Here is a 13,651-nt window from a genome sequence, read left to right on the forward strand (position 1 = left end):
AGAACCACATCTGCTTGTGAAGCATCAGGGAACAAGCAGCTAGCAAAGTGAGCAACAGTTTTCAAAAGCTGTTATGGCTCTATAAAAAGTGAAGTGTTTTGTTTTAAAGTGGTGCTTGCTGCATTAAAAGGTTGCAAAGGGAAAGTGTCAAAAACCTTGTAGTGCAAAATGCATATATTTCTTAATAGTAAAGAAGTTTCTTACAGGGCTAAAAACCCAGAAAGGCAAAACAAACACACCAAAGGGAGAACAAGCCACCAGCAAACATGCCACAGCAATCTCAGTGCAAGATTAGATATAAAGTAAAGATAGAAACTAAGACTGTCAGATTTAACTTGATAAAACAAGGTTAATTTTCCTTTTAAAGCAAAGAGCAACTTTCAGAAAAGGTGACTTTCCCTTGAAACTTACACAAACGTATGCAAGCTAATTATCAAAATCAAATTCAAGACTGCCAACTATCAAATTTAGATATGTTCCAGAATTATTGGGCTTTGCTGGCTCTGCAAGAATAGATCTCAGCAAAAAAACTAGTCCTGTTAGTGCCTTAAAGGGTCCCTGTAACCCACCATTTGCCAACAACCAGCCAGCAAAGTTCTAGGAGCACCAGATGCTTGGCAGGAAGGAACATGCCAGGAACTGACAGATTCAATATACTCTCAAAGCAATCTTCACTAGCTGGGAGTAGCCTCTACTGGAGCCTAAGGCCTTGTCTACACACAAAAATTGCACCATTTTCACTGTACTGGTATGAAGTGGTACACTGTGTCCGGCAGTTATACCAAAGTTCTTATACCAGTATAAGTTATATAGGAATGGGAATAAGCTGTACCAGTACATGGCAATTTTACATTGGTGTAACTGCATCCACACTAGGAATTGTATAAGTAACTATTGTGGGGGGTAGGGGAGAAAACACATACCCACCTGACAGTTATACCAGTACTAAAATGGTATAGACCTCAGTTACTATCCTCAGCATAACCCCTGAGGGAGGACAGTTATGAATACAAGGCCTGTCCTGCACACCAAGCCCCACAGCATTCTACATCAAGTCGAACACTAGAACTGGAGGCACTTTGATTGGGGGGGGGGGGAAATTAGCACCTTAGTAACATTTTAAAAATACTTTTAACTTCACCAACTTTACAATCATTCATATTCAATCATAATGTAAGATTATCTCCATGGGCCCTCTTCCACTTCAAAAGGTACAATAGCGCTTTGAGGAGCAGGGAGGGAGAGAACAGAAAATTGCACAATTTTCCTCATCTCAATTTATGGCTGGCTGGCATGTCTGCTTGTCTTGGTCTTAAATGCTATAATAAAAAGTGTTTACTCCGAATTGTTATTCTTTCATAAAATAGTAAAAAATAATGAAGTGCTCATAAATATAACACTAGCTAGCTCTGTAATTTATAAATACAAAGAACAGTGGTGATACTTTGTACCAGATAGAGCCTAACAAGTCTGAACACCATTCTTTGATAGAAGTGTGTAGCTTCACACACCCACACACACCCTCTACACAGTTTCATCACCACTTCTGATGTACAAACTCACTGAGAATCCTTTGCTGAACTTAATTTCTAAGTTGTAAAGCATTTTTGTACAATGTACCCCCACTTACAGCCTATTAAACACAAACAAGAAAAGTGAAAAGATATCAAAGCACACAATGGTTTTAATTGTAGAAATGAACAAAAGCTTCCAAATGATCATATCTAGGAATTACACAGTAACAGACCACTAGTCCAACATGCCTACCTGTGCCTCTGCCTACTGGTTTCTTATTGATTCAGTAACGTTTACTTCTAGTCTCACTGTGCTGTAATAATACCACTCAAAGACAAGAGAGGCTTCTTGTATGCTCCAGAAGAAAGTTTCTCAAGAATGAATTTAAAAGGCAGATTTATTTCTCAAACCCATGTCCCAATATACTATTCAACCTATTTATATTTGGGTAAGGAAGCCACCCATTAATTTTGCTCCAGCATATTTAGCTGATTCTCTGATATTGCTTAACTGATTTGAATGAAGATCTGGTACTAGAATTGAAGTTTTTAAGTGATTTTTCTATCATGACACTTACATTTCATTTGCAAGTGAAGTTAGTGGATCAATATGTAAGATTTTAAAACAGATGTCCCATTTACAGATCAAATTCTCTGCTATACTTCATGAAGATTCTCTAACTACATAATTATTTCCACTAATATCACTGAAAAGAATTTTGGGCATTAGAGGGGAGCAAAGCTGAGGAAACAACTAGTTTCCCTTTGGTGGATATGCAGAATGTAATAGGATATAATATCCAATGCAAATGTTTTAAGATATTTTATCTACTTCTATCAGTTTTGGTTACATAAAGTTGAACTTTAACAATAACACCTACAATTATGCTACTTGTAAAATGCTACGAATACTATTAAACTTACTCTGCCATACAGGGCACACTCTTGAAGTGCAATGCAGATTTATAACAAATATTTTTAAAGCAATATTTCAAATCAACAAAAACTATAGCAATGTAGGCCATTATTTGCATCAGAATGTTTGATTTTTGTTTTTATCCTCTTTCCGTGCTACAGAGCTTCACCTTGGCCATTAATGATTTCAGCCACTTTATCAAAAGATAAGTAGGCAACTAGGCCGTAAATGCTGCCAACTGAATTAATAACAGCCAAGTGTGTTTAACTCCACTTTTAGGATTTCACCTAGTACATCTGAATTTTAATACACTGATATAAGTGAAAGGATATGTATTATGTACTTGATTTAATAGAAGTATCTGTCTTCCATCTGGAAGGTCCCCCTAAAAGTTTTCCCAATAGCTTTTCAGAGATTTGCATGGCTTGGGAGACAAACTCTAAAGGAATGTGTGACACTGTCCATACACTTATATAATATTTGAAAATCCAATGTAACAAAGGTATTTGTAAGAGCTTGTTCTTTGATATATGGAACTTAAGTATTACAATATGGATAGTTAAGATCTAGTAAGAAGAGACTCAAGAGTTCAATAGTTTATCTACATTCAAAGTGATTTTTTACATATCACTCAGGAGTTTCAAATCGCTACAAATAGGAGCATGTAAGTTAGCCAGTTTTAAAAAGAAACTGTAATCCACTACTTATAGATGGACTGATTGAGCAGTGACTTTACACTAGACTGCATCAGACTGAAAATAAGTTCTTAACTGTAATCCAACTGAAAAATTATCACAGTAACTGTCTTTATACCCTATACACTACACACACCGAAGATCATGTCTGGAAGTACATTTCTTCCACTTACACTTAGACTAGACATCTCTAAAGTTGCCTGTTCAACAAATCACACATCCGAGCAGTTGCCAACTTAGAGGTCTTACTGCATTCCCAACTAATTTTCAATTGCCAGCATCCACAGCACATTAGTAATGCAGCCATAGCAAATAAGCATGTTCATTAGCTAGTGAACAGCAGCCTTTGACAAGGAAAAAGCAACAACCTTAGATAGAAATGTAGCAACCTTGCAAGGTTAAGCTCATGCAAGACCAGCAGGTGAAAGATTTGGATCTCAAAACCCAAGAAGTCCTTGCCACAGGAAAATATGACAAACTTCGCAACAATTTAACAATGGCATTTGTCCAAAGTGAAACAGTTAAATACAAAGTCAATGGGAAAAAATGGAGGTTCAAATACAGGAATGGTCAGAATTCCAGGAACTCAATGCTTAACACTGGCTGTTTGTATGTACACATACATAAAACCATCTGAAATAGATTTACTTCATGTTCTAATCTAAATCTTAAAAAAAAAACATTGGTTTGTATATTCAATAGCAAGGATCTGACATCAACAAGAGCAAGGAAACTGTTAAGGGGTAAAAGTCTGGGCTTTATTCATGAAATCCTATTTATCTACAGGAACTTTCATGCTTTGAAAAAATATTCAAGTATTGGATATAATCAAATTCACCTAATGATTTCCATTATTCTTATCTGTCTGTTAATTACACTGTTTAAACAGGGGCATCCACCTACTTTGGATCCTGCAGTCTAATTACCATGCTAAACTTGAAGTCACAATATTATGACTTCATGGCAGGATTAAGCAGTACAAGCTAGGCTGTGAAAAGTTTAACTTTTGTATAGTAAACAACAGAAAGTGTTCTGGCCAAGTAAGTTTTGTTTAGTCTTTCCTTCAAGTTTGCACAATATTAAAACATTTGCCCCCAAGTAACCGATACGGGTTTGCTAAAACCCTGCTTTTGTTTTAAATTATTACGAATATGCAACATTCTTAAGCAATTAAAACTACCATTGAAATATTCCATTAGGAGAGCTGCTACCAAATTGGTTTTTTAACTTACTGTAGACCAATATGATAATACATACTTTAATGGGATTTTATATATAGTTTGTCTGACAGTGGAAGTAGTTCTTAAAACTATTAAAGCAAGAAACTCAGTTAAGTCAAACTATTAAAATCCAGTAAGGATATACACCACATATTTTAGAAGCTTGTATCTAATAGTGTGCTTTTATTGCCTAACAACTTGAAATAATAATTCATGTTTTCTTCCTTAACCATTTGATCATGTTTTGCTTCCTTTAGAATTTCACACACTAAAAATCTACACATTAAAACCTTTAATGCTTAGACAAAGATGGTCATCACATTATCCTAGAAGAATCCAATTGTGAATGAATATTTGAAGACTAAAAAGATACAGGTACAGAACTCCTAGACATCCACCTTAAAATACATTTGCTTTTGTTTTGTTTTTTAACATGGTGAGTCCTTTAAGGAGAGGCCTGCAATATGAATACAAATCTAATCTTGCAGTTTAACTCAGAGCATTAAGTTGGTTTTGCTTGACAGTAATGTATGTGCACATAATAGGGATTTGAAAGTCATTTCATCCTTTACTTGAAAGGTATTGAAACTTGCAAGAATCCTGCATTTGAGCATGGATTTTTACGTTTTTGATATCCTGCATTTCATTACTTCACTGGCTTACAAAGAAGAGACCCATCTGATAGGGCAGAGGAAGAGAGATAAATGACTGAGCCAAAACAAGACAAATATATATAATTTCAGATCAGCTTTCAGCATCCTTTAAAAACCATATTTACCTCATTTTTGTGTACTGCAATATAATTAAAGGGTGAAGAAAACCAGAAAGTTAGTTTTCATAAACTCTTGAAAAGAAAATGCAACAGTACAAAGTAGCACTGTACAAGTTCTCTAATTATAGTAAATAAAAATGGTTTCCACAATACTCTAGCCTGAAGTGTATGTATACTAAACACTTATACCAGAATATACCAAAATATTAAATATATCATTTTAAAAAAAGGGTTGGTCATATTTTGTATACAAGTAACAACTGATGTTTTCTCATCAGTTCAAAGTTCATGTAATTCTTCGCCAGTATTCATTTTATTTTACAGAGGAAAATACAGCACTAATACTGCATTTCAACAATTACAAGCAATCTCACACACAATTAAGGGAAAAAGAGGGGAAAACTCTGTGGAAACTTCAAGAGGGTGAGGGAAAATATTAAGAAGTTATGAAAGTTAACTTGGACAATAGTAGGCACATACATAATTTTAATGGAAGAGAAGTGCTAAACTTGGAAACAATCTGTTGGTTTTTTTCCTGTCAGATTTGGCATTTATATATAACCTGATCTCAGACTTGACTAAACATCAAGGCTAATATGATGTGTAGTTCTTTATGAAATGGTTCTCTTTACCATGAAACTGTAAACACATGCTACTGCTTTCAATCTAATTCCAAAATACGTGTTTACAATATCACCATAAAGACACTTACTGGCTGAGGCCTGAGGTTGAATGCGAGGTATTCCTCCATTTGGCACTTGAAAATTTGAATCACTTCTGCTGTTTTTCACAGACTCAGCATGGATGTTAGATGTCCTGGACAAGTTTGGAAGACTACGCCTTAGTTTTTCTGTATAAAAAACAATACAAAGACAACGTACAATCTGATGCAGAAGACTGACAACATAACTGATGGTCTCACGGTCTTCAAAAACTGACATGAAAATTAATTTTGCTGTACAAAACTGCACTGCAATTCAAAAGCATGCGGTGGCAAAACTAAATACTATTTAGACCAGTGGTTCCCAAACTTTAACAACCTGTGAACCCCTTTCACTAAAATGTCAGGTTTCGCGAACCCCCTCCTAAAAATGAGTATTTCCAGAGATTTTCTCCTTTACTCAAGTATAAATTATAGAAACAGTGTTCTTGGAAATATAAAATTTGTTTTTATGACATGCTTATTACACATTACTTATTATTTATTATTCATCATTACAGTATTTTTATTACATTATGAAAACGGCAACACGCTTCCAAGATCTCACTTTCATAGACTGAATCACTTTGAATAAGCCTGTTATAAGACAAGACTCCTAGGTTTCATCAAGGAGTATCTGATGTGGAACAGCATGAAGGTAGTTAAGAAGCCAACTCAAAGAGTTCCTCCTACACAAGCAATCAGGTCTTGAGCAGTCCAGGCAAACAATGCATGTTACAACAAAGCTTAAACTTGTTCTTCATAAAAATTTTAAAAACAATACTAGCTGCCTATTTAATTTTAAAAACAGCAAAAATATCCACCTCCCTTTCCATTTCTTATAAGGAGTCTTGAAGTTTATATCTCCTCAGTGTGATAGATATGCTTGCTTTGATCTGCTTAGCTCTTGGAAGTCCAGCGGCTCTGGGCTGCTGGCCCTGTGCTGCCTGGCATCCCTAGGGACAGCTCTGTCTGCCATTAGGGAATTTTTTCCCGTGAACCCCAGTTTGGGAACCACTGATTTAGATCATTCTACTGTTCTACAGATTACATAATTATTTTCTTATGCCTTGCATATGAAATATTCTGCATGTATTTTTTTCCCAAATAACTACTTTGCCATTTTGCTGTATGCTATGGAAAGTCAGAAATATAGCCAATTTTGAAACTCTCAAAGATTATCTGCATTGTGAACTGCATTGTGAAAGATTATCTGCATTTTTTGTACTACATATTACATGATGTTTGACCATAATAATTTTACCATCAATTTAGCTTAAGTAACAGTCTTTGAAAAAGTATTATATAATTACACAGTTTTCAATCTCTCGATATATAAATTAAAAAAAAAATTCATTCCACTACTACTGACATGCAATCATCTGAGATGAAACAGTACAGTTTATTTTGACAAGACTCACTGTACCTAACTGAAAATAGTTTTAGGTAGGCACAATTATCCAGAATGGAATTTGTGCCCATATGCCATGGTGAGCACTTGTGTTTTTGCAAAGAGCACCATGGAATCTTTAAAATTAAAAAAACGAAAGTCCAAACCATTAAACACGTTACACAAAAGTGCATATTCTTACACAGGCTTCCAATCTGCATTTTAAACAATTGACAGCTTTCTAAGGTCACATCTACACTGGCACTTTCATCGTTAAAACTTCTGTCGCTCAGGGATGTGAAAAAACCAACACATACACACCCCTGAATGACAAAAATTTTGACAACGAAAAGCACCAGTGTGGACAGCGCTTCGTCAGCAGGAGCCACTCTCCTGTCGACAAAGCTACTGCCTGTTACTGGGGGTGGTTTTATTTTGTAGCTGGGAGAGCTCTTTCGTGGCAACAAAGAGTGGCTACACTGGGCACCTTACAGCAGTGTGGCTGCAGCAGCACAGCTGCACCATTGTAAGATGCACAGTGTAGACACAGCCTAAGTGAGTGTTTATTGTCTGTACATCAGACTCAATTTAACAGGGCCATAGTTTAAGACCGTCTTCTTCCAGGGAATGCCCATACTCACACCGCCGCCAACTTGTTGAATAGAAGGATTGCTGCTTATTTGGGAAAGACCTTCCCTTCCCAACACATGGCATTTCCCTGTTCTGGGGATTCTAGCTAGGTTTTAAATACCGCATCCATTACTTAAGTATCACAGCACCTTGGTTATTTGTCCCTGTGGAGCTTCTGTACCAGAGGTGGGCAAACTACGGCCTGCGGGCCACATCTAACCCGCAGGACCCTCCTGCCCAGCCCCTGAGCTCCTGGCCCCTCCCCTACTGTTCCCCCCTTCCCCGCAGCCTCAGCGCATCTCACCACCAGCGCAACGCTCTGGGTGGCTGGGCAGCGCAGTTGCAGAGCCGCGGCCTGACCCAGTGCTCTGGGTGGCGTGGCTGCAGCACCGCCAGCCACCGGTGCTCCAGGCAGCACGGTAAGGGGGCAGGAAGCAGGGGGGTTGGATAGAGGGCAGGGGTGTGGATAGGAGTCGGGGCAGTCAGAGGGCAGGCAACAGGGGGGCTGGATGGGGCAGGGGTCCCGGGGGGCAAGTCAGGAATGAGAGGGGGGGTTGGATGGGGCGGCGGGGGGGAGGTCTGGGGGTGGTCAGGGGACAGGGAGCAGGTGGTGGTGGATGGGATAGGAGTCCCGGGTGGTCCGTCAGGGGACGGGGGCGAGAAGTGTGGGGGGGTGTCAGATAGGAGGCGGGGGCCGGGCTGCCTGGCTGTTGGGGAGACACAGCCTCCTCTAACCAGCCCTCCATACAATTTTGGAAACCCGATGTGGCCCTCAGGCCAAAAAGTTTGCCCACCCCTGTTCTATACTCTGCAGAGATTAGGACAGAACTCAGTAGCTGCTCCCAAGTAATGCTGGGAGTTCATCCAAGTGAGAATAGCTTTAGATGGGAGTCGGGGGACAACTGTTTTATCAGGATGAGTGGCTGTTCACTGGGCCATCCTGATTTAGAAGAAATACAGTTAGTCAGATGCAGGAAATAGGTATATAATCCCTCATGTCTACTGGATTGAAGTAAAAAAACTTACAAGTGTGAGAGCTCTTAGGGTCTCATTGGTATCCATTAAGAGCCTTTATATTTTCTTTGGATAGCTTAGGTATACCAGGTTTGCCACAAGTTATTGATCACTCACATTGCAAACTGATCACTACATTTATTTACAACACTATACTACTGCATTAGTGCTCAGTGCACACATTTGAGACAGAGCTCTTTACCTTCACTTTTGACATTGCTAGTCTGTAAATCCGTAGGATGGCCTTGAAGCGAAAGACGAGGTTGCTGTAAGCGGCTAATCATAGGCTGGGGTGACACTCTGCTATATTCCAGGCCTCTAGCAGGTGATCGAGAACGAGGAGAATTCCTGGGAGATTGCTTTGGTGAAGGCCACGGCGAGTTGCGTGGCGATGGTGAGAACTTAACAGCTGGATGCACTGCATGATGTGTACTCTCTTCTTCATCCTCTAAACTCTGTGCATCAAGTTCCTGATCACTAAACGTACCCCGTCTTGTAGAATTGCAAGAGGAACCAGAACTACGTCGAGAAGTAGTGGCTGCATACTCCTGCCGGAGACCTGACAACAGTAAAAACATTGTTTACAGATTATCTTAGACTAGACATGGCTAATACTATATAGATAGTGTATACAAATACCTACCCCAAGTTCAAAGTTATATTTAGCAAATCCTAGTCCCTCTTATTTGAGGATTCCATTTCATCCCAGATCTGTACCAACAAAGTTATCTGATGGTTGGTAGCCTATGTGAAATAAGGAGCTGATCTCAGGCCCTTTCCTGTGACGGGTTTCTCAATCTTGTTTTTTCCATAGTGTGGACCACATCTTACATTTTTGGTTGCTCACCTCCCCCTCACATCTGCACCATAACACTGTGACAACTACAGCAATTACTTACCTAGAAAAATAATATTAGGAAGAATATTAAATGTCTCTTACTAGCAGCACCATTAAGCAACTGGAAGTAAGAAGAACTGTATGGTCAGCTTGCTCTACACATAGACCACCAGCAAGTGGTCCACAAGCCAGTTTGAGAACTGTTCTGGTAGATTAGTAACCATGATAATTAGCACCTTTGGCAATCTCCGCAGAAGCTAAAAAACAAAATAGACAAATGGCTGAACAAAGGCTACATCAAAACTGAGAAAGTGTGCATGGCTGCTTTTCTCATCTGTACCTGTTCTGTGGACAAATGAAAAAGTTTATTCTCCAGGCTTTGAGCACTGAGCTCACCAAGACAGATGTATGCTAAAGAATTACTTGTTCCCTGAAGAAGGGACTTAGGATATTAGGTGAGTCCAACTAGCATTTTAAAAAAAAAATCCACTGTGGGCCATCAATTTGCCTCTCCTGTCCGCCAGTACTTCTTCTGCTCCTTACCTCTAAATCCAACTCCTTACAGTAACCTTATCCTCCTCTAACCAGAGAGCAAAAGGGTCAGTCAGTCATGTTACAGAAAGTGCCGAAGTTTGCAGAACTGCATATAACCTGTACCTATTTTCCATCCCCATCCCCTCCAACAACTTAGAGTACAATGCCTCACCCACCTTTTTAAGGACTTCTGCCCCAAAGTACAAGTTTGGGTGACCATTTCAAACCCCTGGTTTTCCCATGTAGTAGTTCATTGCTCTAAATGCTCTAACTTTACTACTAGGGCCATCTATTTGATAAGTCAGCAACTCCTGCTCGCTCCTCTACCATTCTTTCCCCCGTTGCTGCATAAGAAAGTTAAAAATGTCTGCAGCTGAACTTTAAAGGAATTATGTAATCAAAGAAGAGTTGCCTTTCAGTATGCAAAGTACTTACTTTCCTCCTGCATCCGAGCTAGAATTTGCACATCTGTGACATTAGTTAGCTTGTAATTTGATCCAATAGAATCTTCATCCATTTCTGAAGCACTTAATTCACTGTCTATAGAGGACTGTGGGCTTAGTGAAGGATTTCTATCTGCTGAACTCTTAAAATGACCTGTACAAGAATAAAGAAATTAAAGTAAAACCCACAAAATACACTGCACTGTATTTTAATAGCTCAGTAGCTACTAGTGTATCATAGTAGTTCAGTGGCTACTAGTGGATGAAAGGCTGGGTGTCCCACTATCTATCAAAACAGCTAATTCACTAGACAAATTCAGACAGGAAATAAGGCTTTTAAAAAACAAACACACACAGAGGGTAATTAACCATTTAAAGCATTTTCAAGCATTGTGGTGGATTCTCCACAAAACTGGATGTTTTTCTAAAAGATGCCTTCTAGTTTAAACCAGAATTATTTTGGGGAAGTCCTATGGCTTGTGTTATACAGGACAGCACACTACATTATTACAGGGATCCTTGCTGGCCTTAGAATCTATGAATTTATAAACTTCAAGAGACTTGTTGATCCATTGGATAACTGCATATACGTGTTAAGTTACAATCTTAAATATGTAACTGGAATTTAATACTTATGTAACTTAGGTAAAAAAAATCTTTTTTATATATCCAGTAACCCATACTATTTGTTTAAAGTGGTTTTATTAATCAACATTTGCAGAATTATACAAGCTGCTAGAAAGTCTTTCACATTTCTGATGCCTTCCCCATTCCCCAACAGGTCTGCTGATGTCCCAGAGAAACTGAGTCAAAAAGCCAAAGATAAAGGCAAAAAACACTGCCGAAGGTTATTGTATGTGTGTCAGACTGTGAAGTTTCAAGACACACCTTTCATACACACACTTTTCACACCAAGGTTATATGGTTGTTGGTACCACAAGATTCTATACCACCTGCACGGATGCTGGCTATACTGCCTCATTGCATAAGAGAATTGTAGGCTTTGCAGCCATACTAGTGCAGATAACCATTATGAACGTATATTACAAAAAGCTGTACCAAACCTTTTAATAAACGCAATATGACTCATATCCATACAAGTAAGTTACATGCATTATTTGTCCATGTAACATTACTTGACTAATACAGAAAAGACCCAGAGGGAAACAGCATAACTCATGCCAAAATAAGCTGGCCAAATGCTTTTCCTACAAAGTTAGTATCTCACATATGATGCAGGCTTCCTACTGAAACTCAAGTTGTTAGTATAATATCTTCTTATCCACATAAGCTTCAATTCCTTGCCAGTCCATCCTACAACTCAAGAGCACACCGTGTTTTTAGAACAGACACTTACCTGAGCTACCAGGAAATACGAGCTGTTTCACTAAAGGAGGTTTCACTGGTGTTGAGGAAGGCGAGTTGAAACCACTGCTGTAGGGGCTACTAGCATTTGGACTATAAGGGCTTGTGTAACTGACCGCACTGAAAGGGTTACTGTACAAACTTGGTCTCTTGAGGACTGTATGAAAAGGGGAAAAAAGCTACATTGAAGGAATTGGTGAAGTTCAACATACATACAGTAGTATTTAAAGTAATTCAACATGATTAAGTTACTAGACAATTCAAGTAAAACAATTCAGTCACCAGAAAAACATTTGTGTTTTTACATTTACAAGAAGTGCCTATCTTAAGTTCCAGACACATACAATCAAAAAGTACACACAAAAAATAAGAGACCACCACAAGTTTTCCTCACCCAACTCAATAGGACTAAATTCACTTAGTCCACTTAACACCACTTAACTCACCCCCCACCCCACCCCCACTTCAAAAAGAGTAGTAGATAAGCCTTGTAGAGTGCCCTATAGCTCAGACTGTGGGGGTGGAAAGGAAAAGCGAAGCAAACTCCTCCATAAAATACCAAACTCTAGGCTTCCCCCTTTTAAAGGACAGGCTCAAGCACCTTGGCTTTTGTTAACTGCCATAGTATCAAACATAAAAGCAGTCTCTAAGGCATTCAGGACAGAAAACATTAAGGTGAACCAACTTGAATTACACATAAGCACAATGGAAGCCACTGCAGATACCCACACAAAGAGGGCTGCTAAGCAAGAGGCCAACTGCATTTGGTACTAGCTGAGCAGGCTTCTGAAGCAACCATACACAATTTATGATGCACTTGGGAAGGAACAAAGTTATGACTGCCAAAACATGCTCCCATTGACAAGAAGAGTGTGACCTTTTTCCTGTTTGTACTTCGGAAAGAAAAAGTCCTCTTGGTCATTACTCTACAGCTCTACAAAAAACCAGTTGCACGTATATAATAAGACCTTCAGAAGCAAAGTGAGTAATAGGATACCTCAGCTGAAGGAGTCAATGACAGCCTACCAGAATAACCTTCTATTTTCATTCTAGTTGAGCCTCATCCAGCTAACTCTTATACAAGTCCTTAGCTCAGGGGTGGGCAAACTTTTTGGCCTGAGGGTCACATCTGGGTGTGGAAATTGTATGGCAAGCCATGAACGCTCACAAAATTGGGGGTTTGGGGTGCAGGAGGGTACTCTGGGCTTGGACCGAGGGGTTCAAGGGCAGGAGGGGAATCAGGGCTGGGGCAAGGTGTTGGCACGCGGGAAGGGGGCAGGGGTGCAGGCTCCGGATGGCACTTACCTCAAGCAGCTCCCAGAAGCAGCAACATGTCCCTCCTCCGGCTCCTATGTGTTGGGGCAGCCAGGAGGCTCTACACACTGCCCCGCCCGCAAGCGCCACCCCTGTAGCTCCCATTGGCTGCAGTTCCCGGCCAATGGGAGCTGTGGGGGCGGCGCTTGGGGCAGGGGCAGTGTGCAGAGCCTCCTGGCTAACCCTAATGTACAAGAGCCGGAGGGGGGATATGTCGCTGCTTCCAGGAGCTGCACAGAGCAGGGCAAGCCCCTGACCCCACTCCTCTGCTGGAGCACTGGAGCAGGGCAAGCCCCACTCCTTGCT

General features: G+C 39.7%; 1 protein-coding gene and 1 long non-coding RNA gene across 7 annotated transcripts in view; one reads left to right on the plus strand and one right to left on the minus strand.

Annotated features, from left to right (window-relative positions):
* LOC144930512 (uncharacterized) overlaps positions 1 to 7,097 on the plus strand; it is a 71,014-nt gene extending 63,917 nt beyond the window's left edge. The window contains exons 4-5 of one of the 2 annotated variants that reach the window (XR_013635726.1): positions 4,603 to 4,720; positions 5,911 to 7,096. This is a non-coding gene — a long non-coding RNA (uncharacterized LOC144930512). Of the gene's footprint in view, positions 1 to 4,602; positions 4,721 to 5,910 lie in introns of both variants that reach the window. The other variant, XR_013635727.1, reaches the window with a different exon arrangement.
* The window catches only part of SLAIN2 (SLAIN motif family member 2), a 79,108-nt gene that overhangs the window by 36,053 nt on the left and 29,404 nt on the right, over positions 1 to 13,651 (minus strand). For 4 of the 5 annotated variants that reach the window (XM_078852563.1, XM_078852559.1, XM_078852560.1 and 1 more), the window contains exons 3-6: positions 12,024 to 12,188; positions 10,659 to 10,820; positions 9,054 to 9,410; positions 5,830 to 5,967 (exon numbers count right to left, since the gene is read on the minus strand). In XM_078852563.1, coding sequence (XP_078708689.1) covers positions 5,830 to 5,967; positions 9,054 to 9,410; positions 10,659 to 10,820; positions 12,024 to 12,188 — 822 coding nt within the window. The remainder of the gene's footprint in view (positions 1 to 5,829; positions 5,968 to 9,053; positions 9,411 to 10,658; positions 10,821 to 12,023; positions 12,189 to 13,651) is intronic. The other variant, XM_078852561.1, reaches the window with a different exon arrangement.

The sequence above is a fragment of the Lepidochelys kempii genome, chromosome 4, assembly GCF_965140285.1.
Source record: "Lepidochelys kempii isolate rLepKem1 chromosome 4, rLepKem1.hap1, whole genome shotgun sequence".
Classification (NCBI taxonomy): Eukaryota; Metazoa; Chordata; order Testudines; family Cheloniidae; genus Lepidochelys; species Lepidochelys kempii.